General features: G+C 44.2%; 1 protein-coding gene across 1 annotated transcript; it reads left to right on the top strand.

The window, feature by feature from the left end:
- The first annotated feature begins 1897 nt into the window (after positions 1-1897).
- Positions 1898-22285, top strand: LOC139635738 (heterogeneous nuclear ribonucleoprotein L-like). The gene is made up of 13 exons (XM_071503151.1): positions 1898-2192; positions 10314-10432; positions 12058-12295; positions 12874-12961; positions 13288-13382; positions 13551-13623; positions 14875-14934; positions 15619-15869; positions 16035-16156; positions 16803-17001; positions 17364-17421; positions 17598-17696; positions 18730-22285. Exons 1-13 carry the CDS (start codon positions 2004-2006, stop codon positions 18783-18785), a joined length of 1647 nt encoding a protein of 548 aa, XP_071359252.1. The 5' UTR covers positions 1898-2003; the 3' UTR covers positions 18786-22285.
- Positions 22286-22866: the final 581 nt, after the last annotated feature.

Genomic DNA, 22866 nt, shown 5'->3' with positions numbered 1-22866 from the left:
TGGACCCACCATCCAACCTTGCAGGATTTGGTTTCTCTGAGTGTTTACCTGAAATCAGGTTCAGAGCCTCTCTTCTGATTGGCTGACTGGCACTTCCTGCTGGCAGCTGCAGGTCACATGATGATGACCTTTGACAAATAAACATCCATCAAGGCTGATTTTATCAGAGGTGTGACATACAGATGTGATGGAAAATAACTAAATCAGCCTGCATTTACTCAGCTACTACACATATACAATTTTAAGGTACTTGTCCATGAATATTTCTACATTATGGTACTTTATGCTTCTTCTCTACATTTCATATGGAAATATTGTACCGTTTACTCCAGTATATTTATTTGAGAGCTGCAGTTACTGTTGATTTTACAACCATAACATGTGATCAGCTTTTAGATATGACGCGGTATCAAAGATTAAAGGCCTTGAAAACCACACAGGTGTTATCAGCTATGTAGCTGGTCAGACCTACTCATTTACATGAACCTGAACCTGAAGTCCTGAATATATATTCATCTTCATTCACAAGAAAATAAATGTTGAATAAAAGACAGTTTGACCTTTCTAGACCTCTGAGCTCCAAATTACTCTGAAATGAGCCATAATGAATATCAACTTCCTTTACTCTGGAAACTTCATGTACATTTTGTAGTAATACTCATGTACTTTTACTTGTAACAGAGTATTTGACATTGATTTGTTGCCTCCCTCCACCACAGGAGCTAAAACATGAAAAGTCACCACTGCTTCTGACATCAGTGAGAAAAAAGACAGTGGTGATATTTCCTGACATTATACATTTGGTGCACCGCTTAAGATGCTGAGGTGCATTCTGACAGGTGTGCTGTTGCTGTGGTAACCTGACCTCCGCTCAGAGGAAACAGCTGGAGAGAGACGACCGACTCTGTCCTCGTTAGAGTCTCTAGTCGAGCAGAAAGTGACAGTTCTCCTGCAGCTTTCTCTCTTTTACTAAAAACTCTACTGCTGACTATTACTGAGCTTTTTTAATGAAACTACACATTTGTGAAGAGTTTTTAAAGATCTATGTCGTCAGTAGGAACCAATAAACTTGGAGCTGAGAGACCAGACTTCAAACATGTTGGACTGAGAGTCTCACTGGTGGTGAAGGTAAAAATATAAAGTGTGTCCTGAAGGTGGCGCTAGAGGAAAGGTCATGAGGTCATTAAAAGCATAAGAAGATGGAGACATTTTATGATGATCTGCCTTTGATCAGTTCTACATAATGATATTTCCATAGCTGCTATATATACAATATAGTCCGTATACTACTGTTAACCAGTTTTCAGGTAGCATACTTCTACTCCTCCACATTCAAATTGCAAATTGTTTTTTCTTCTTCACTATATTTTTAGTTACTTTTCAGATTAAGATTCTACACATAAAACAGTTTTAAAAAATGTATTTTAATAGATGAGACGACAGAACATAAAACAGTAAGAATTAGTTTCACCTCTGCCGACTACAACATCAGGTGACCGCTTATATATTGAAAAAAATATATGATAACCCATAATATAACAACATTTAAATCAAATACTTCCTCCCACTTCAGCTGCTTGCAACTTACCAAAATGTACAATTCTCATATATTTAATCTAATGAAGGAAGTGAGGTTTAAACAGTGAAATATAATAAAAAACAATTAACTATTAATGAAATATCATGTAAGAACTAATAAATAAAATACTAACCTACGATAATAATAATAATTATTATAACTATTAATCATAATTAAGGCTGAACTGGATCTTGGTCAGCATTTTGTTCCTGAAATTGTGACAGAGTGGGGCGTCATTGTTTCCTCCTATCTTCAGAGCCGACCGACCTAGAGCCTGCAGAGAGAGAGAGAGAGAGAGAGAGAGAGAGAGAGAGAGAGAGAGAGAGAGAGAGAGAGAGAGAGGTTCAGGTCTAGCAGGTGTCACCGGTCGCTTCTTCCTTCCTGTAAACGAAAATCTTTGTCCGTGAATTCACCGCCGTCTGTGATGGAGGCGAGAGAAGACAGAGGCGGAGGAGGAGGAGGAGAATACCACCGGGCAGCCAAGCGGCTCCGGGTGGAGGAGGAGGCCGGCGCAGAGGAGCTAGAAGACGGGGAGGAGGAGGAGGACTCTGCCGGCGAGGAGGCAGCGGGGAGCGGAGGCACCGAGAGCAGGAGCCGGAGGAGCGGAGGGAAGGTGGGTGACGGCTCAGACCTGCTCCCCGGCAGAACATCAACATGTGGAGTTTGTGTCTGAAGCTCCAGACCGAAATCAGACAAGTTTCCATGAAGCTACATTTAAAATGGGATGGAAAATAATCACAGGTTCTTTTCTGAAATGTGTTTCAGTTCACAAAAAGATCTTTTCTCAGACAGTTTTTCTGTTCTTTGGTTTCACTGTGGAACAAACGACAGCGGGGTCAAACCCTGGACGGACTGTCGCTGAGGACAGACCTTCTGATCAGAAAACAGGCTCAGGAACTTCTTGCATCAGGGAAATGAGGATTTCACTGGTCACAGGCAGCGATGGGAGAACAGTCAAACCTTTCTGTTGAACTTGTTCTGTGTTCTGTTATAGGAACGTATTGTCTGTCAGATGTAGATTTAGGGGGAGAGTTTCCAGAGATGTTCTCTGAGGTTTTAGAGGTTTGCACGTAGGTTCTGTGGCCTGTGCAGGAGGATGTTGGCATTCTCGAGGATGTACTTGCGCTCTTTCATTGGGGTTTTAGACATAATTCTGTGGACTTGAGAGGGGTAAACCATTCTTTCAGTGGTTCCCCGGGTTCTTTGGGAGACTGAAGAGATTTTGATGAAGTGCTTGGATTTCTTTAGGAGGTTCTCGAGATCCCTCTGAAGGCACGAGAGAACCTTTAGGCCTTAGGGGTTTCCCAACCTTTCTCCTTGAAACCTCTGTTTCATAGACACACATTTCTTTCTTGTTTTAATCACACGGTCTTTAGAAGCCAGTAGAAGAAATCCTTTATTTTGTGTAAAAAATAGGCCTGTGTTTTTTGACCTCGTGGGAGTCTCACCAACGGATGTAGAGCCACTTCCTGTCGAGCTTCATAAGTCAATAGTTCTCTTTCACTCATTCATTCATTCGTTCATTGGATTTTCTGAATAAGTGAAGCATTTTTTCCTGGAGTTTATTTTCCAGATGGACAAATCGTCGTCCTCTACAGCAGGAATTAAAAGAAACTGAAACCTTCTTGATATTCACAAAGCTAAACAACAGTTTATTTTTGTGTGGAAAAAAACTACAGCTCCCATGAACAAACTAGAAGCATTGCATCATTGGTGCTTATATATATAGATATATATAAACCAGTTGCATCACAGTGGCGCAACTAGTCTGTCCTGTTTCAAATCCGTCCTTCTTTTCCTCCAATGGGCGGATCCTTCGTGGCCCAACCTATCCCAAGATTCACTGTGTGCCAGTAATGAAAATAATATGCTAGCTAACCGTAAAGGAACCGTAAAGGTGCGCACAGCTGGTGACATGAAGCGAAAGCAAATGCCAGACCGTCTCATTTCAGTACGGCTGCACCTTTGTAGACCACTGCCTCCTAAGGAGGTGTTCCCTGAATTGGGACACAGCTATTGTGTCTCAGTTGTGACCTAACCACAGACACTCGACTGATTTGTCTGTTAAATCTTTGACAGGAAGCCTCCAACTGCAAACAAGGTCACTTACTGCTGGATGTAATACTGAATTTTAAACCATGGAAATGTTATATTTGTACATCCATGGTCCCAACCCACGGGTTTGGCAACTGTTGTTCGATAGTGATCAAGCGGTCTTTAAAACAGTATCTCAGCAAAAATCGGTTGAGTTCTGTTGAAGAACACAGACTCTGTTCAGCTTGGATTCACATCAGTGACCCGCAGAAAAAATGATCAAAATATCTGAGGAAACTAGTCAAACCACTGCTGCACTATTATCCCTGTCTCCTTCTGTATGATGCATCAAACACTTCTACCATATATCTCTGCACAGCTGCTATTCTGGTTTTATAGCCGTTTACACCTTTCAGGTCTGCAGGATACTCAGTTTGATACTCAGAGATTTGAGATGGATGATAACCACTTTAGGATGTTCTCAGTTTGTGGTTTTGTGAGGCACAGTGAGTGTGATTTGATTTGGCCTCCTCAGTGGAGGAGGTCCCTCATGGCCTGGCCTGTAGGAGGTTTCAGGGTTTTTCTGCAGACTCTTGTGCAGCCTGTAGATATTTGGAGATAATTGTGTTTTTCAGCTGATTGTTGCAGGATTATTATCTTTCATATCCATGTCTGAAAACATAATCAGTGTATGTTTCTTTACCACGTGTCTCTGGCTCTGATCCTCTGCACGGTGAGACAATATGGTGTCTCTGTGAGGTTCTGGCAGTGACAGGAAGTGCCTGCACTCAGCAGAAACTGGGGCCATCTGTTTGCCTTGATGAATGGGCCTGTGGTATTCTCTCAGCGGGAGCACCATCACCCTGAGTGAGTCTGTAACCTTGTTAGTGTCCAGGTTAGTTCAGACCGAATGCTGCAGTGTGATTAGAGAGGAGTCTGAGCCAGAGGAACAAACACAGCCAGAGAGTACAGGAAGAGGCCATCTCCAAAATATGGTGACACATGGAGTTAAAGGAACACAACACTGTTTCTGCATGTTTTCCTCTGTTTACTGTGAATTACATGACAGAACTACTTTGGTTCAGACTGAAATATCTTGACTATGGGATGGATTATGATGCAGTCTTGTTCAGACATTCATGAACTGTGATAACTTTGCTGACCTTCTGACTTTTCATCCATCATCAAGTCACATTTTTGCCTGCAAAATTATTGATGTTCTCATCAGCCACAGTTACACTATGTGTTTAGTGCTAATTAGCAAACGTTAGCATTCTAACACACTAAACTAATGGTAAACATGCTAAACGTCATCACAGAGCTGATAGCATAGTTAGCGTAGCATTAAACTTACTCCACTGAACACCAGGCAGGAAGTTGTAGAAGGTCTTGACAAAGTCATGAAGACTGTTTGGCCCAGTTATGGTTAGGTTAGGTTAGGTCAGGTTAGATTAGGTTAAATTAGATTAGATTAGGTTAGGTTAGGTTAGGTCAGGTTAGGTGGTTTAGGAGGTTTTATGTTCCCTGTGTGAGGTCTAGAAAACATCAAGATGATTCCACTGGTCTTGTGTGTGATCCATTAGAGGTTCTAGAGGAGGTTGTAGATATTCTGTTTCAGGTTCGAGTGGTTCTTTAGGTGGATATGAAGGTCCTTACATGGATTCTAGAGGTCCCTCTGGTGAGGCTCCGTCTGTACGTTCTACAGCAGGTTTTTAGATGGATGTAAGAGTTTCTAGAGACTCTAAACGTGTTGAAGAGGTTTAAGTACACAGATCAGTTCTGGAAGAGGTTTTAGAGTCACTGAGGAGGCTGTATGGGATTTTGTAGGACCTTTAGGAGGCTTCACAAGGTGAAAAAACAAATGTATACAGACGATTATATGCAGCATATAGTAAATTTGGATCAGTGCAACAGCATTCAGCAGCTGCTGTGAGTCAGTAACGGAGACCATGCATTAAGACGCCTGTGTGTACTGAAATGTCTGCATGAATGTTTGATCTCGACACACTGAAGGATGTAATAGAGTTAGAGAAGTCTGATCAAACTGTCCGCTGGCCGCTGCTTCCTCCCTCCTTAACAGATCAGTCAACACTCTGAAGGCAGACAGCATCATGGGAAGAGAGATAATGAAACAGCAATGCTCCTCCTGTGTGTCTGAGACATCAAACTGGCAGGCAGAGGCAATTTCAGACCGGCCACTTCCTGCCGACAGACAGAACTCACGTTACATGATTATTTAAATCCTGCAGCTGCTGTTTTTTTAATTAGTCTCCTCTCTGATCGTCCTGAGTGCTCTCAAACAGGACAGCACAGGATTAAAAATTAAAACAATGAAACCACCAATTGCATGTTTCTATGAACCAGTCAGAGTCAGACTCTTCAGACCAAACCTATCCTGCCTGTGACTGAATCACCTGCCTGTGCTGCAGTGAAATCTACTGTATTTAGAGTGACTGCGGGTGAAGGTGCAGCCCTCTGCGGACTTCAGCCGACATCAAAGTACCTTTGATCCCTTCTACAGTGAAGATCAAACACAAATCACCAGACAAGGTGTGAAACTGACCTGAGCACTGAGTCCGTCAGTAAATGATGCAGTGAACCAGTCTGAGTCCAAACACATCCTTCATGTTGTCCACTGAAAACCTTCAAATGAAAAACCTACATCAATGAGGGCATAACCTTTGTTCTGTTGGTCCGGTGGCTCGTCACTCAGAACGCCGTGAGTCCATGTATTCATCCATTAATCAGCCATCCACTCCATTCATCAGTTCATCCAATACCTTTATCCATTTATCTCTTCATGTATTCATCCATTACCATTCAAAATGTAAATATCCTCAATTCATTCATAGGTGTACCATCCATCCATCCATCCATCCATCTTAAAGTTCATCTGTACTTGTTGCTGATTGGCCACACTCCAACCCTCTGTTAATCAACCAATCAGACACAACGTCACTTTTTACTTACAGGACCTAAAACGATGATGAAAAAGTTTTTGCAGACTGAAGTGTTGACTGTTTCATTTCTCCACTGCAGTGAACGTGAGTGACTTTACATCTTCAGTGTCCTGGTTATGATCAGGTATTTGAACTCTTCCAGATACACATGGGAACACAATGTCCTGGTTTCAGAAACCTCTATAAGCCATTATCCTGTCTTTGAGAAACCTGGATGTGCTAGTTGGAGTATAGTTGGAGTATAGTTGGAGTATAATTGGAGTATAATTGGAATATAGTTGGAGTACAGTTGGAGTACAGTTGGAGTACAGTTGGAGTATAGTTGGAGTACAGTTGGAGTATAGTTGGAGTACTCTGAGAGAAATAGTGATTCTGATCCAGGGTTCTTCTACACAGCCATGTTCACAGATTTACTTTAACTGAGCTTGTCTGAGTTTTTCAGTTAAACAGATATGATGGTAAATTATGTAACAGTTAGCAACTTGATGAAATTATGTGGCCGAGAAATGTGTCCTTCTTTTCTGGACAAAGACGGCTCCAGAGGGCGGATCCTATGTATCCCCAGATGCATTGCTAGTAATGAAAATAACATGGCAGCAAACAACAGTGACAGAGAGCCTGAGCATTACACTTTTAAATGTAACAGATCAGTTCAACAGCCTTTCATTTCGTTAAGTTATGTGTTGTCAAGGTTGCTAGGCGACAGGAGCGGTGCTTTGTGTCGGTAAGGGCAGGAACAACAGGGGACGTGACGCAGAAATCTTCCATAGGCCACACCGGCTCATTTCAGTTCAGCCTTTGTGATGTACGGTGGCTAAATCAAAATCTAACATATTGACATTTTGACAGTAAAACCCTTGGTCCTGTTCCTGATCCCCAGAGGATGGACCTTTTAGCTTTTCCTCTAAGACTGAAAAAATCATCAGGCTGTTGATTCGTTAGCGGCTGTGATGAACGCTGCAGCCTCTCGAGGACGCTAACAGGAGTTTCAACTGTTGCAGCCTGAGTTGAGTGATACACAGTGTGTTCACACATCACAGAGCGCCTCTGTTTACAGGAGCTCTACAGGGACAAACCGTCAGACTGTCAGATCTCCTCTCCGTTCACACACATACAGACACACACACTCACACACACCAGAAAAACACAATATTTCCTCAACATTTCCTCATGAAGGGGTTTATAAATGATGTATCGTCGTGCCTCATTAGCCTCGTTAAAAGCTCGTTAGCTCATCGACTGACCCAGCTAATGTTTACAGTGAAACATCAGGGAGGAAGAGAAGGAGGAGGAGGTGATGAAGGTAGAGGCAGCTCAGGGATGAGGAGGGAGGAGGAGAGGATGAGCCCAGGCCACAGTCAGATGGAGCTGTAATGATACAGCAGCCTGACAGGAAGGAAGCAACATGTCACAGCACGCTCAGCCTCAGGCTCACACACACACACACACACACACACACACACACACACACACACACACACACACACACACACACACACACACACACACACACACACATACACATACACACACATATTCACCCAAAAAAGCTTCGGCTCAGTCACCATGGCAACCGCGTGAGCTTCACCTCCTTTGTGCTCCTGCTGACAAGGAGCAGAGCAAAAACTCAACTTCACTCAGATTAACCGTGAGGTAACCATGGCAACTATCACTCTTATCAACATCATATAAAGCATTTCTGTCTGTGTATCGTTTCACTGTTGACTCATGAGTACGTTGGTACGGTAACACCTCTCCTCCTCTTCAACATGGTCCAAGTCTCAACCACCAGCCTCCCGCTTGGCGTTGTTATGGTAACCAAGCGCAGCCCACATGCAGCGGAGAGGGCACTCGACTGTTCAGACCACAGTCTGTAAAAATATTTCTGACCTCACCTGTTGTTTCTGAAGAGACGTGCTGAAGGCCAGAATTAGAGCTGAGCACTCAACCGTCATCTCAGCTGCCAGAAACTTTCTGGAAACCTGGGCAGCCTGTGTTTATTTGAACCTTTTCTAAAGTGCAGATTTTGAACCTAACACAAGCTCCAAATGTCTGAGTGATGTGTTGGACTCAAACTGTGAGTCACATCTAGAGATCAGATCTCTGAGAGGTCGGCAGCCCGCTCCGCTGGCTGCGGCCAATCAGAGCATATTTCCTGCATGTGTTGGTGTAAGAAGCGAGCGAACCTGCAGCCTCCACCTGCTGCACAAAAAAGGTCAGGCTGCAAAAACTGCAATGCTTGCTCAGCCGCTTCCTGAGAGAGACAGTAAACATGTTTTTGTCGACTCCCTGTTGTTGTGAGAAGTGCATGAGTGAAGATTTTGCAACTGCGACTGTCATGATTTTTTCTCAGCCTGGCTTTGCTGATGTCACCCAATACTCATCTCTCTGCACAGCTTCAGTCCCCACTGCAACAAACCACAAAAAGTTTAATCTTAGAATCAATTTAGATCAGAGTCATGCAACCCCCCCTGAGCTGGACCCAAACCTTATACAGGTTTAAGAAAACTGAAGAACTGAAGTTTCCAAAAGAGGAGAACAAGTAAAACTTCAGTACAGTCACAGCTCAGCTGAGGCTGAATTCATCCTCTGGTATAAAATGTTCCAATAACACAACATAAAACTGCTGCATCACAAGGAAAAGTCCTGCATTTCAAATGTTACTGAAGTAAAAAGAAAGATGATGAGCTTTAAGTATCAAAAGTAAAACTAGTAACTGGGTAAAATGGCTCCTGTGACTGACTCTCTCAGACTTTATTAGATTGTTAATTAAACAAACTCAGGGGCCGGGCCCCTCCACAGGGGTCACCAGATAAATCAGTGATGATTGCAGGGAGAGGAAAGGTTCAGTTTCTCTGGTTCAACCACTGGAAGCTTTAATGACTGAACCCAACTGTGGGACTGAAGCACGGTGACTCATCAAGGTCCTGGAGCCGCTGCCTTGGAACAAACCTGATTTCTGATCAGTGGAGGTTTTGTTTGTTGCTGCAGGGGTGGGGGGGTCGGGGGGGGTGTCTCTGTCTCTCTCACTGTCTTCCTGTCCTGACCCCTTTCATCTGTGTTTCACATCACAAAGGTGTGTGTGTGTGTGTGTGTGTGTGTCTGTGTGTCTGTGTGTCTGTGTGATCTTGTTTTTCTATCTGTATGGGGCCCCCACACCAGAGGCCAGGAAGTCTGTGGACACAGAGACAGAGATGAGCTGTGTACAGGTGTGTGTGTGTGAACCACTGTTGGCTGCGATGCCACAATTGTCACTGTGTTAAGCGGCAGTTTCACAGTGATGTGATGGAAACAGACTTGACAAAGTAAAGTGAGTGAAAACAATGATGAAAGTGGTCACACAAGAGTAATTAATCAACATTAATTCAGCGGTCCTACCTCGGTCTGGAGCTGGATTGATTATAGCAGTCTGGATTGGATGGATCAGCTACTACTGCCTTTACTAGTACACAGGAGCTTTTTGACTTTCACTGTTACCAACTGAGCGACTTTGACACTGGATTTAGTGACTTTTTATTTCATAATGCACTCAGCAACAACTCCAGTGACTTTTGGGTCAAACCTTCATTATTTTTCATAAAGCAGAGTCGCAGTGCAGCCCTGTGAGAGAGGCTCTGTTTCTGTCTCTGTTTTTATAAATACCACCTCATTAGCTGGAGGAAGCACATGCAGGTTTTTTGATCCATCCATCCTTTGTGCATCTTGCAGGGATTCTGAGTTCACTTCTCTTCTCTCTGCAGGACGGTGTGGAGGACAATCACTGCATCCCCCCATCCCCGGTCGTCCACGTCCGAGGGCTCTGTGACGCTGTGGTGGAGGCTGATCTGGTGGAGGCACTCGACAAGTTCGGCAACATCTGGTAAGACTTCACATCTGAATACCACCTGTACAAGTTCCTGTTTTTGTATATTCAGGGAAATCTCTCTGGAAAGTTTTTTTGTTTGTTTTTGGTTTTTTTTTAAAGATGCAAACAACAACACTGTATGAGAAAGCTGGAAAAGAGGAGATGGTTTAAGACATGTTCCCCTCCAGACATGTAGAAACATACTATAAGTTTAATTACATCAGTTTATCCATGTAAATCCATGTCAAGGCACAACAAGAGAAACACACAAACATGTTTCTTTACTTTAAAGCTCCACACAGTCTAAAGGTAGATGTCCATGTGTTTGTGATTATAAAGCAGGTCTAGGTTCTATATTAATACTGTGAAAGTATCAAAGCCTCAGTCCACAGAGAAATGCACACAGCCTGTATTCAGACACTGAGCCTTAAAACCAGCCGTCAGGACTTCTGGAACTTTGTGTTGTCACAACAAAGCAGTCACCGCCCTCAGCCATGCCCCAAGCCCCACCCACCTGGACCCACCATCCAACCTTGCAGGATTTGCTTTCTCTGAGTGTTTACCTGAAATCTGCTATATTTTTATTGGATCACTCAGTCAGCCAATCAGAAGAGAGGCTCAGATCCTCTCTTCTGATTGGCTGACTGACCTGTTGTCAGTTAAAACACTGGAAAGGTGTAAAATGTCACAGTCCAACAACGATGATGAGGCAGATGAAGATGAACTGGCCCTGCTGCTCTCTCTGTCTGTAGGTGGCTGCTGGGTTTTATCAGTCAAACTAAAGGTTATTTTCTGGTCTCACGGTTGTTGGTTATTTAGGTGTATCCTGTGTGTGCAGTTTGATGCCGTCAGTGAGAACAACCTGATTTAGACACGTCCACCACAAGAGGTATCCCAGCAGCCACTGCTGCTCACGCTGCAGCTAATCTAGTTCTAATGCTCCTCTCCTCTGCTGTTCTGGACTGTCTGCAGGTAAACCTCTCAGTGTCAGTGTCGGTATTAAAGGATCTGGGATCTGGTGGCAGAAATGGAACATAAGATTCATAATCATGTGTTCATTAGTGTGTTATCAGCTGTAACTACAATTAGTTGTGTTGTTATTAGCTTAGCATGAGCCCTTCATATTTACATAGGGAGCAGGTTATCTTCTGCTTTGTTTCTGCAGTAGCCCAGAAGGGACAAACCACCAAACACTGGCTCTAGAGAGGGTCTTTCATGTTTTTATGTTACCTGAAGGCCACCACAGACTCTTAGAAGAGGAGGGTTGCAATCTCTAACCTCACCACTAGATGCCACTGAATCCCCCACACTGGTCCTTTAATATCAGTGTCAGTGTTGGCGTCACTGTCAATAATTAAGTATCAGTGACAGTGTGGCTCTAGTGGAGCTGATGCGTTGGTGGAGAGCTGTATGTAAGCCACAACACAGACAACTGTGTGTGTGTGTGTGCATATAAATGAGTGTTATAATGATGATGAAAAGAAGCTGTCACGCCGCCTGAAAGCAGTTATTACAGCGATCATCACAGATAACTGAGGAGCTGTTGATGAAAGGACGTAGAACTTCACAGCTGCAGACAGCTCTGTTGTTGCAGGCTGAGCAGTAACATCCACCCGTGTGTCTCCATCACCTGTCGGCAGCTACGTGATGATGATGCCCTTCAAGCGTCAGGCTCTGGTGGAGTTTGACAGCGTGGAAAGCGCCGAGCGCTGTGTGTCGTATGGAACCCGTGAGGCCATCTACATCGCCGAGCAGCAGGCCTTCTTCAACTTCTCCACCAGCCAGAGGATCACCAGACCCACCAACGCGGACGACCCCACCAGCGGCAACAAGGTCCTGCTGCTGTCCATCCAGAACCCGCTGTACCCCATCACCACCGTGAGTCCAGCAGAACCTCGACCCCTCTCTGACGTACTCTGAACTGTCTTTATGTCTTTACCTCAACCAGACTGGTTTTTACCCGACACTTGACACGACTTCATCAACTCCTCTCCACCAGAACTCCAGCCACCGACCCAGAGCTTTTCTCTCATCCCTGTATGTCTGTCCCGTTCCCGTGAACACGATATCTCACCTCGAGGGAGTTTTTTAAAATTTGGCACAAACATTCACTTGGACTTAAAGATGAACTGATTAGAATTTCGTAGACAAAGGTCATAAATTCATATACTAATTATGACACAATTTAACTCTATAGTCTATAACTCTAAGTGATGACATTTTTTATCCAAAAGGTAAAAGGTCAACTTCACTGTGACATCATAATGTTCTGCAAAAACACCTCTGGTTATTATTCAACACTGTAACTCAGGAAGACGAGACTGTGACCATATTTCCTGTAACTTAGCTGGTTGGTGGAAGAAACAACCTCAAGGTGGTGAGCTGTGTGAAATGCTGCTATTTTCACTGCTCTCTCTCGCTCTCTCTCTCTCTCCCTCCCTCTCCCCCTCTCTCAGGACGTGTTGTACACCGTCTGTAACCCTGTCAGTAACGTCCTGCGCATCGTCATCTTCAAACGCAACGGCATCCAGGCCATGGTGGAATATCCTGACTGTGTGTGTACGGTTGCGTATGTGTTTAAGTATTTCACAGATCAGTGGAGACTCATTTGAATTCAGTTTAATTCTATTAAAGCTGCAGGTTGGAGCTAAATAGACTCTTTAACTTCGGTGTTACTGCTACAGATGCAACATGACGATGAGCAGGAGGATTAAAGATAATTGGAATTGTTCTGTTGAGACCAGATGAAGTTTAGATTCACTGAAGCAGACAGTGAACCCCTGAAGGTGCCGTAGTGGTCTTGTTTTTCTCCTCTGATTGGCCGGTTGCTTGTCACCCTGATGAGTCATCCTTAATGAGCTCATTAACATTTGAGTCAGTGGAGGACGCTCAGAAGGCCAAACTGGCTCTGAACGGAGCCGACATCTACGCCGGCTGCTGCACACTCAAGATCGAATACGCTCGGGTAAACACACACACACACACACACACAACCACACACACATACATACACACACACACACAGGGCTCTTGACAAACACACACTCAGGTGCACACACACATACACACCCTCAGGCTCATGCCCACGCACACACACCCACCCAGAGGTGCTGTGCTCTGTCGCCCCCTGCAGCCCAACAGACTGAACGTCGTCCGAAATGACAACAGCAGCTGGGATTACAGCAAACCCTTCCTCCTGCACCGAGGTAGGACACCACCTGAACTCCTCACACACACACACACACACACACACACACACACACACACACACTCTCTCTCTCTCTCAGGTTTTCTGGTTGTGAAGTGGGAGGGGCAGCTAGCAGCTAGTCTGTAAATGATCTCCTCAGTGTTTCGTGCTCCACACAGGCCCCACCTCTTTGCCCATTTTTGGATTAGATGAGAGTCGGGGGTGGAGTCAGGCACTGCCAAGATGGCGATGGTGGAGCAGCTCTTCAGAAACCTGTGGATGACGTCATGGAGGCTACAACCATCTTTATTTACAGTTTATGGTCATAATAACCTGCTGCACAGGACGATCTCCTGAAAATATAAAGCTAAAGTTTATGACGTCAGCTGATCTACTGAAGTTTTAACCAACATCTCTGCTGTAATGACCAGAAGCTAATGTAGTTGTGATTGTGGTTAAATTGTGAGTTTGGTCCTTGGAAAACAAAATTTAAAAGAACCCCTGGTCCACAAATATAAGATGAAGACTCAGAACCACACTCTGTTCTCCTGAGACTGAAAAACGTCTGTTGTTTACCTTCAAGTCCTCCGGCGACCGTAGGAATTAAGACTCTTGTCCTTTGGGATCAAAGGAGGAAGCAAAAGGTGACGTCATAGAGCGGCAAAGTCCACAGAGGGAGGAGGCCGCGGCGGACGGGGAACAGCTTAATTGAAAGACAGTTCTTCATTTATTCAACACTGGTCTCATTCCAAACCTTAACCAAGTCATTATTTTAACCTCAAGCAGAGGAAACTGGCTTTAAGTGAGGAAGTTACTGCTAAATGATGAAAACACTTCTGCATGTGGCTCTAAACGTCAGTTATGAAGACGCGACCCTGTCACACCCTCCTGGTTTGAGGGTGAAGCGGGTGGAGCTCAGTGAGCTCTGCCTGGAGACGCAGAGGTTGAGCTGCAGCCTGTAGGTGGAGGCTGAAGCTGCTGAAGCTGCTGGAAATAGATTTTTCTGCTGAGGAGAATGATCAGAGAGGGAGCGCTCACTCTCACCTCCCACCGCTGTCCTTATTTGGGTCAGACTCTGTTAACCTCGGCCATTACTCCAAGACCGCCACACTTCACTGATGAGCGTGTGTGTGTGTGTGTGTGTGTGTGTGTGTGTGTGTGTGTGTGTGTGTGTGTGTGTGTGTGTGTGTGTGTGTGTGTGTCAGTGCCATTGGCACAACCTTCCTGTCAGCTCCAGTTTGGCTAAAATGTCTGTCTGTGTGCGTTGCAGAGCGGGGGAAGGGGAGGCAGCGTCAGGCCATCCTGGGAGAGCATCCGTCCAATGGCTACGGTACCTTCTGTCTCTCTCTCTGTCTGTCTCTCTGTCTGTCTGTCTGACTGTCTGTCTGTCTGTCTGTCTGACTGTCTCTGTCTCTCTCTCTCTCTGTCTGTCTCTCTGTCTGTCTGTCTGACTGTCTGTCTCTCTGACTGTCTGTCTGACTGTCTGTCTCTCTGACTGTCTGTCTGTCTGTCTCTCTGACTGTCTGTCTGTCTGTCTGTCTGTCTGTCTGTCTGTCTGACTGTCTCTGTCTCTCTGTCTGTCTGACTGTCTGTCTCTCTGACTGTCTGTCTGTCTGTCTGTCTGTCTGACTGTCTCTGTCTCTCTGTCTGTCTGTCTGACTGTCTGTCTCTCTGACTGTCTGTCTGTCTGTCTGTCTGACTGTCTCTGTCTCTCTGTCTGTCTGTCTGACTGTCTGTCTCTCTGACTGTCTGTCTGTCTGTCTGTCTGACTGTCTCTGTCTCTCTGTCTGTCTGTCTGTCTGTCTGACTGTCTGTGTCTCTGTCTGTCTGTGTCTCTCTTCCAGCTGTTTCACTGTGATCATTGGCAGAGCATTGAACCTCTCTCTCTCTCTGTCCCTCTCTTTCTCTCTCTGTCCCTCTCTCTCTCTGCCCCCCCCCTCTCTGCCCTCCTCTCTGCCCCCCCCCTCTCTTTCTCTCTCTCTCTCTCTCTCTCTCTCTCTCTCTCTCTCTGCAGGCCCATACTGCCCCCTGCTGCCTCTGCCCACTAACAGCAGGTACAGGAGGAGCAGTGAGGAGGTGCACGACATGATCTCCTACCCGCTGCTCGTCCCTAAGACCACCTCTTCCTCCTCCTCCTCCTCCTCCTCCTCCTTCCTGGGCCACGCCGCCTCGAGCTCTGTCGCCATGGTGAGCAGTCTCCACCCTGCCAAGATGAACTGCAGCCGCATCTTCAACCTCTTCTGTCTCTACGGCAACGTGGAGAAGGTGTGTGTGCTGTCCTGATATTTCTGGGTTTGTGTATGTAAACGTTGAGTCATTTAAACTGCAGTTTGCATGTTTCAGATCCTAATAAGATGCTTTTGAGAAACTCTCTCGGTGGATTCACAGTCTTCTGAGCGTTAAGAACCTCTTGTGGTCGGTTGTTCGCAGGTGAAGTTCATGAAGAGCGTTCCCGGCACAGCGTTGGTGGAGATGGGTGATGAATACGCTGTGGACCGAGCCGTGACTCACCTCAACAGCATCAAGGTGTTCGGCAAAAAACTCAACGTCTGGTGAGTGATGGTCCTCCCTTCAGCTTTAAGACCTCGTTTAGGAGACGTAACTAAGGTGGGGGTCAGGGGTGGGGGTCGGGTGGAGTCTGATACTAGAACACGATGTCATCCCAGAAGATGAATCCTGATTTTAACAACTTCTCTTTTTGCACCAACTTCTCTGATCAAAATATTTATATTTATGTTTATTAATATTTGATTTTGTCGTCCATGTTGAATCATAACATAAACTCAAAATAAAGTCAAAAGATTTTTCCTTGATGTAAATACATGTCAATGTAAATGAATCGTGACTTGAACATCACAGTGTCGCCTCCAGTGAAACATCAGATCTGTGTGGAGCGATGAAGAGGAGACTGGGTCCTTCCTCACATTATGTCAGATCTCTCTGGAGAATCAGCTCCACCAGTGAATGGAGATACACATTCATTCTGAGCTTGTGCTGATTTTCTGGAAATTTGGTTAAAATTTGTGTTTGGATGGAAACACAAGTGGAGAAGGTTGAAAACTGCTGCCTCAACTTACAGGATGACTCAACTCACAGCTTCGTCCCCTGCAGCACAAACACCCGACTCACCAGATTCTTCCTTCTGTTTTGTTTACATGGCTTTGTTCATCGTCTCCCATGCCCCCACCCCCACCGCAGCGTGTCCAAGCAGCAGGCGGTGATTCCCAGTCAGGTGTTTGAGCTTGCCGACGGCAGCAGCAGCTACCAGGACTTCAGTCTGACCAGGAACAACCGCTTCAGCAGCGCGCACAGCGGCAGGAACATCATCCAGCCGCCCGCCACCGTCCTGCATTTCTACAACGCCCCGCCCACCCTCAGTCAACACCAGCTGCACAAGGTGAGGTCACACCTGCATTTTAAACGGAGAGGGATTACACTTGGCTGTAGTTGGGTCTGTAGGAGTTTGATGGTTGAAAGAACTCTCCAAAGAAGAGTTACCACAGAAGAAGATGGGGCCGAGTACGGAGCTCTGTGGGACACCCTCACGGACGAGATGTGATCCCGAGATTTTCCTCAGCTGTTTGTGACAAATTATGTTGTAGCTTGTAGGTCTGGTCTCATAGGAGGCATGAAGACGACCTTGTGTGCTAAAGGGTTTAGCTTTGACGACTTGATGCTTATTTTTGTTTATTAAAGTTCAAAATAGCGAAAAAGTAAGAAGAGAAAATAGTCTGACCTCTGTCTGTGTCTGATCTCCAGCTCTGTACTGAACACAACGTTCCCGCCTTCACCAAGTTCAAGGTCTTTGATGCCAAACGTGAGTTTATCCCATTGCTGATCAGACGCTAATGCTCCGATCCAGACATGTCTAACTGAGATCTGACTGTCAGGATGCACCTTTCAACTCAGCCACCTGTCTCTATCAATCCTTCACCTTTTTACTTCTTCATCATTTTCTTTTTTCTCTCCTCCTCTTCCTCTTCATCCCTGCAGCCAGCTCAAAGACTCTGTCGGGCCTGTTGGAGTTCGACAGTAAAACTGACGCTGTGGAGGCTCTGACCGTCCTCAACCACCATCAGATCAGAATACCCAGTAAGTTCTCAGCTGACACCGACCAACTCACACTACAGCAGGAGCTGCTACCATCAACAACCAATCAGGTGGCAGAGTGGCTTTTTTTAAGGACCAAATTTTAAGGATCTAGTTTCCTTGTCTCTTTGCTTTCCTCTAAAATCACAAACTGTAAATTTTTGTGATTTTAGGGGGAAGCAACTTTGGCCCCCCTGCTTCCAGTCTTTGTGCTAAGCTAGGCTAATTACACACTGACTCAAGTGTACTTTGTACTTAACACATGAGACTGACATGAGATTGATATTCAGAAGAAAATCTCACTCATAGAACGGTTCCACTTCAACATCGGCTGTGATGATACAGGAACCACCTTGATGGTGCATTCAAAGAATTCCCATAGCATGGTAGGATCCTGAACTCAGCACGATTAGCACCTAGCGCAGCTGAGCGCTCAGTTGCCCATTAGGTCATTTTTTAAATTTGACATCATAATTTCTAATTTGCCAAAGTTGAATCCAGGTGAAAATCTGACTGAGCACAGACCTGTTCTCCTCTACTTGCTGTTCTGCTGCTCTGTTCTGTTCAGTTCCGATCAGCCTCATCATCAAATTTGTTCCGTCTGTTTTCAGCACCAAAGACTTTGGACGTGTGTGTTGTTGTTTTCCTACATATCAGCCTCTCCAATTAAAACCATTCAGACACTGAGCTTCAGCTGTTGATCAATGATCAATAACAGCAGCAACCAGGGATTTTTTCTGGCTCATTTCCTCTGTTGGCGGCAGGTTTGAGGTGGTGACATCATCTTTAATCAAAGACCAGGCAGTAACAGGCAGTCACCACCAGATGTCAGGCTTCATACAGATGTGGTTTTTACAGAAACAAACCAAACAACAACAACAACAAACTGACAGGAACTTTTCACAGTGGGACAGTAAAGACTTTATTTAATGACATCATCATGATGTCATGATTTTGGACTGAGCGCCTTCACACAGACTGGCAGCAGTGTTTATTTCAGTATGACGTGAACCTGTTCTCCCTCTCTGACCTGCAGACAGCTCCAACCCCTTCACCCTGAAACTCTGTTTCTCCACCTCCTCCCACCTGTGACGCACCAACAAGATGGCGTCCACAGTCGCCTGCTCCACCAGGACGGACCGGAGAGGAAACCTGTTCGTCACGAAAAGACGAGGAGATGAACAGAGGATTTCAGTTTTTCTTCTTGGTGTTTGAGTGGATGATTTTTTTGTGAGTTTCGTGTTGACTCATCATGCAGCAGGAAGTGACGGAGTCGTGACGAAGCATTTTGAAGACGAGCAGCACCTTAGTGACCAGTGATGATGAGCACTGAGCCTTTTCCTGAATGATGTCAGCGGGCTGAGAGGAAATCTTCTCAACACGAGTCTTCTTCCAGCTGAACAGTTTTATTCAATCAAGCATGACAAATCAAAATCAATAAAAGACTTTATCCTCCACAAAGGCCCTTTCATATCCTGAAGATTTGACAGTAAGTCACAGTAAAACTGAATATTAGAGGCTGAAATATTAGCTCTTGTAACAAAACTCAGGGAGGAATCATTAAAAACTGTAAACCAATCAGATATCAGCCAGGAAGAGACATGTTGTTAAAATATCTGTTGTTTTAATGTCATTTTATTTGTTTGGTTTCGTACAGATTTGGTTTTATTTTGAGTATTTATTTTATTCTATAGTTAGTAATGCTTTGGATTACAGCAGTGTAATCTACACTGTATGTTGCACCAGTTCAGACATGTGGAGAATAACATGTGACGTCAGGGAATAAGAGGATCATGTGGGAACTTAAGAATATTTTTAGACTCAAGACATTTTTTTTAAATAAGAAGTTATTACAAGACACAGTATGACCATAACATACATCTGCATAATGAAGTGTGGGACAGCTAAACTACATAGTTCTTAAAGCTCCATGTTTTACTCTTCTTCTGTGGTTTATCTGAAGTGTTGATCTCCATCAGAAGATATATTTGTGGTTTTAAGAACCAAAAACCACCTCAGTGTAGTTTTACATCTCCTCTCTCAGGCTTCTCTCAGGAGCTCTAGTAACAACAGGTCAGTCAGCCAATCAGAGGAGAGGATCTGAGCCTCTCTGCTGGTTGGCTGACTGTTTTCTGAGTGAGCTGATAAAAATATAGCAGATTTCAGGTAAACACTCACAGAAACCAAATCCTGCAAGGTTGGATGATGGATCCAGGTGGGCGGAGCTTGGGGCATGGCTGAGGGCGGTGACTGCTTTATTGTGACATCACAAAGTCCCAGAAGTCCTGACGGCTGGTTTTAAGGCTCAGTTTCTGAATACAGGCTGTGTGCATTTCTCTGTGGACTGAGGCTTTGATACTTTCACAGTATTAATATAGAACCTAGACCTGCTTTATAATCACAAACACATGGACATCTACCTTTAGACTGGGTGGAGCTTTAAAATGTGTAGAGTAAAAGTTCCTGTTATAAATGCCAGATTCTTGCACAGTAATGGTCACACTGTTCCCCATAATAACACAACAGTCACCTGTTAGTTAAAAATAACAAGAATATGGATTATTCTCTTTATTTTCCTCTTTGTTTCCTCTGACATCACATATTGTTCCTACATGTATGTATCAGTATGTCGTGTACTGGTGCAGCACTCCTACAAGAAATTACACTGGGAAGAATCACACTTTACTGTACGTCACAGGCTGCACTGCAGTTACTGGTGAATCAGTGAGTGTTATTACAAAATTAGTTCAAAGTTTGACTGATTTAGTTTCAAAAGAAGGCAAAGGGAGAGAAAGCAAAAAAGTACGTGTTCAGGTCAGTGTGTTTCTACTGTTGTAATAGTTTTAAAGAAACTGTCTGTTTACAGCTGTACGTCGTCTGAGTGACTTTTTTAAGAGGAGGGGGTAAATGTTGGTTTACTGCGGAAATGATCACAAACATTATTATCGTTTTCTTTAGAGCAGCGGTTCCCAACCTTTACCAACTCATGGCCACTTGAAAATATCAAAAACGTTGACAGCCCACATCCGACTCCTTAAAAACACAGAGGCCAAATAATGGAACTGAGCACTTTTTAGTGCACTGTACTGAAAGCAGGGGGGACTTGACTTTTCTTTTATTTTGACAGGGAGAGATCACTTGTTGATTGACTGTCTTTCTCTTGACTCTTTTCCTTTTAAGTCTTCCTCTCTTCTTCTTTTGGCACGCGTGTCATTGTCTTATGACAGTGATAGGCCTTAATATGAGAAGAAGAAAAAATGAAAGGAGTTTTCAACATTTTTCTATCATTTTGTTTTAACCAAAATTGTAAAATACAAAATACCATTTTGCCAATGATTTGTCAGCCCTTGTGTTCCACCCGTGGGGAACAGGTTGGGAACCACTGTTTTACAGTTATCAGTCCAGATGTAACTGGACATAAAAGCACAACATCATTAATGGCCAGTGTTGAGCCCATGTTTACGGATTATTTCCTCGTTGGGGATTAAATCTTTTTTTTCAGTTGTTTGAACTGTGACTTTTTCAGTAGCAATACTTTAGTGTGGTTCTTTAGCTCTTTAGCTTTGTGTAGTTACACACTGTATTTGATTCTCATGAGAGTGAGTGTTATTGCAGGCACATTGAGCAGGAATGAGCTGTAAACCCAACACTGACACAAAATATCAACAAATGCAGCTTTAACACAACCTGCAGGTCTCTGCCATGAAAGCCGTCAGAGTATATGTTACGTGCATGTTAATGACAATTAATGTTAATGTCAATTATGACACAAAAATGACTATATACATGCTCATGAAAAACACCAACTATCCAAAGCCCTTTGCTAATATTCACATGTAAGCATGCTAGATTTAGCACCTTAGCAGAATCATCAGCAGAACACATTATCGACAGGTTTCACGGGGACTGTTTCCTCTGCAGTCACCCAAAGTAAAAAAAGTCTGTGGCTGCTTTTCAAAGCAACACAAACTAAACTATATTCATTTCCATTTTACTGATGTGGAGGCACAAATCTCCATATCCACATAAAACCATATGTGTCTACACGGTCAGAGAAATCATTCCCTGTACCAGAAGTTGCTGATATCAATAAGTGCTGTGTCATATGTTGCACTGAGAATCGTGTTGAACGTCACATCATCTGTGAAGTTAAACTGAACTTTGCTTTCTGAGGAACCTGAGTTCAGTTTGTGTCCGTACAGATGAGCGGCAGCGTGTTTGCCTGTCTCTGTCTGTACAGACTCAGCCCACCACACTGCACTGGGCATTCAAATGTCTGACAGTTGTCTGCTGGTGATTTCTGTGATTGTCTCTGGCTAAAAGTGTGAGCAGATGTACAATAGTTATTGTATTTGCATCATTATTCAGCTTTTAATCACAAGTCAAATCCTCCTTAAAATGAAAAAGTCATAGTTTGTTTTTTTCCAGACTCATTAGTTAAGAGTTGATTTGGAACCAGCCTAATTATTCATTGTACATATGTTGATATTTTGATACAGAAAAGTGTCTGTGGATCTGTCGTTTGTTTTCCTGTCACATCTCTGCTGCTACGCACAACGTCTAATAAAGTTTTGTTGTTGTTGAACTGTCAAGTTGTTTTAATGTGAGTCTGTACGTTGAACTAATGCTAATATGCTCACAGTGACAATGCTAACATGCTAATGCTTAGCAGTGATAATGTTTCGTTCACCAGCTTAGTCTGGTGTGTTAGCGTGCAAACGTTTGTTAGTCAGCACTGACCAGCAGGCGAGGAGCTGAGGCTGATGGGAATGTGATCAGTTTTGTTTTGACCTGATCATCTCTGCTACATTTCATGGTGATCCATTGACTAGTTGTCAAGATATTTCTCAACTAAGGTGGTGCACAGCGTGTCCTGTAGTCTGCAAAATCCATGGATGCACTGTGAATATTCACATATGCTGCAAACCCATCGTTCAGTTTGTGCCCCAGTCTGGATTTGAATGTTTAATATTTTGGCCTGAAACCTCAGACTTCTTTTCTCTTTCTCTTGTTGGTTTTCAGCAGCTGCATGTTGGCCTATAGAGTGCCGCAGGGCTGACGGAAGACGGATGGTGATGAAATGCTAACTAATTTCCCAGTTTTAGGACTCATTCATGCAGCACTCTGTAGTAAGGTCCTACTGTAGACCAGACTCTGACCTCTGACCTCTCTG

This window comes from Trachinotus anak, unplaced genomic scaffold (genome assembly GCF_046630095.1).
Source record: "Trachinotus anak isolate AG129_WGS33_773 ecotype Australia unplaced genomic scaffold, CSIRO_AGI_Tana_v1 ptg000019l, whole genome shotgun sequence".
NCBI classification, from domain to species: Eukaryota; Metazoa; Chordata; class Actinopteri; order Carangiformes; family Carangidae; genus Trachinotus; species Trachinotus anak.
The sequence above is the reverse complement of the archived record's forward strand: the minus strand, read 5'-3'. Positions and strand labels throughout refer to the sequence as shown.

Coding starts and splice junctions, on each gene's coding strand:
- LOC139635738 (XM_071503151.1), top strand. CDS start 2,004: ATGGAGGCGAGAGAAGACAGAGGCGGAGGAGGAGGAGGAGAATACCAC. Junction 12,962..13,287: donor CATCCAGGCCATGGTGGAAT/ATCCTGACTGTG, acceptor GCTCATTAACAT/TTGAGTCAGTGGAGGACGCT. Junction 17,422..17,597: donor CAAGGTCTTTGATGCCAAAC/GTGAGTTTATCC, acceptor TCATCCCTGCAG/CCAGCTCAAAGACTCTGTCG.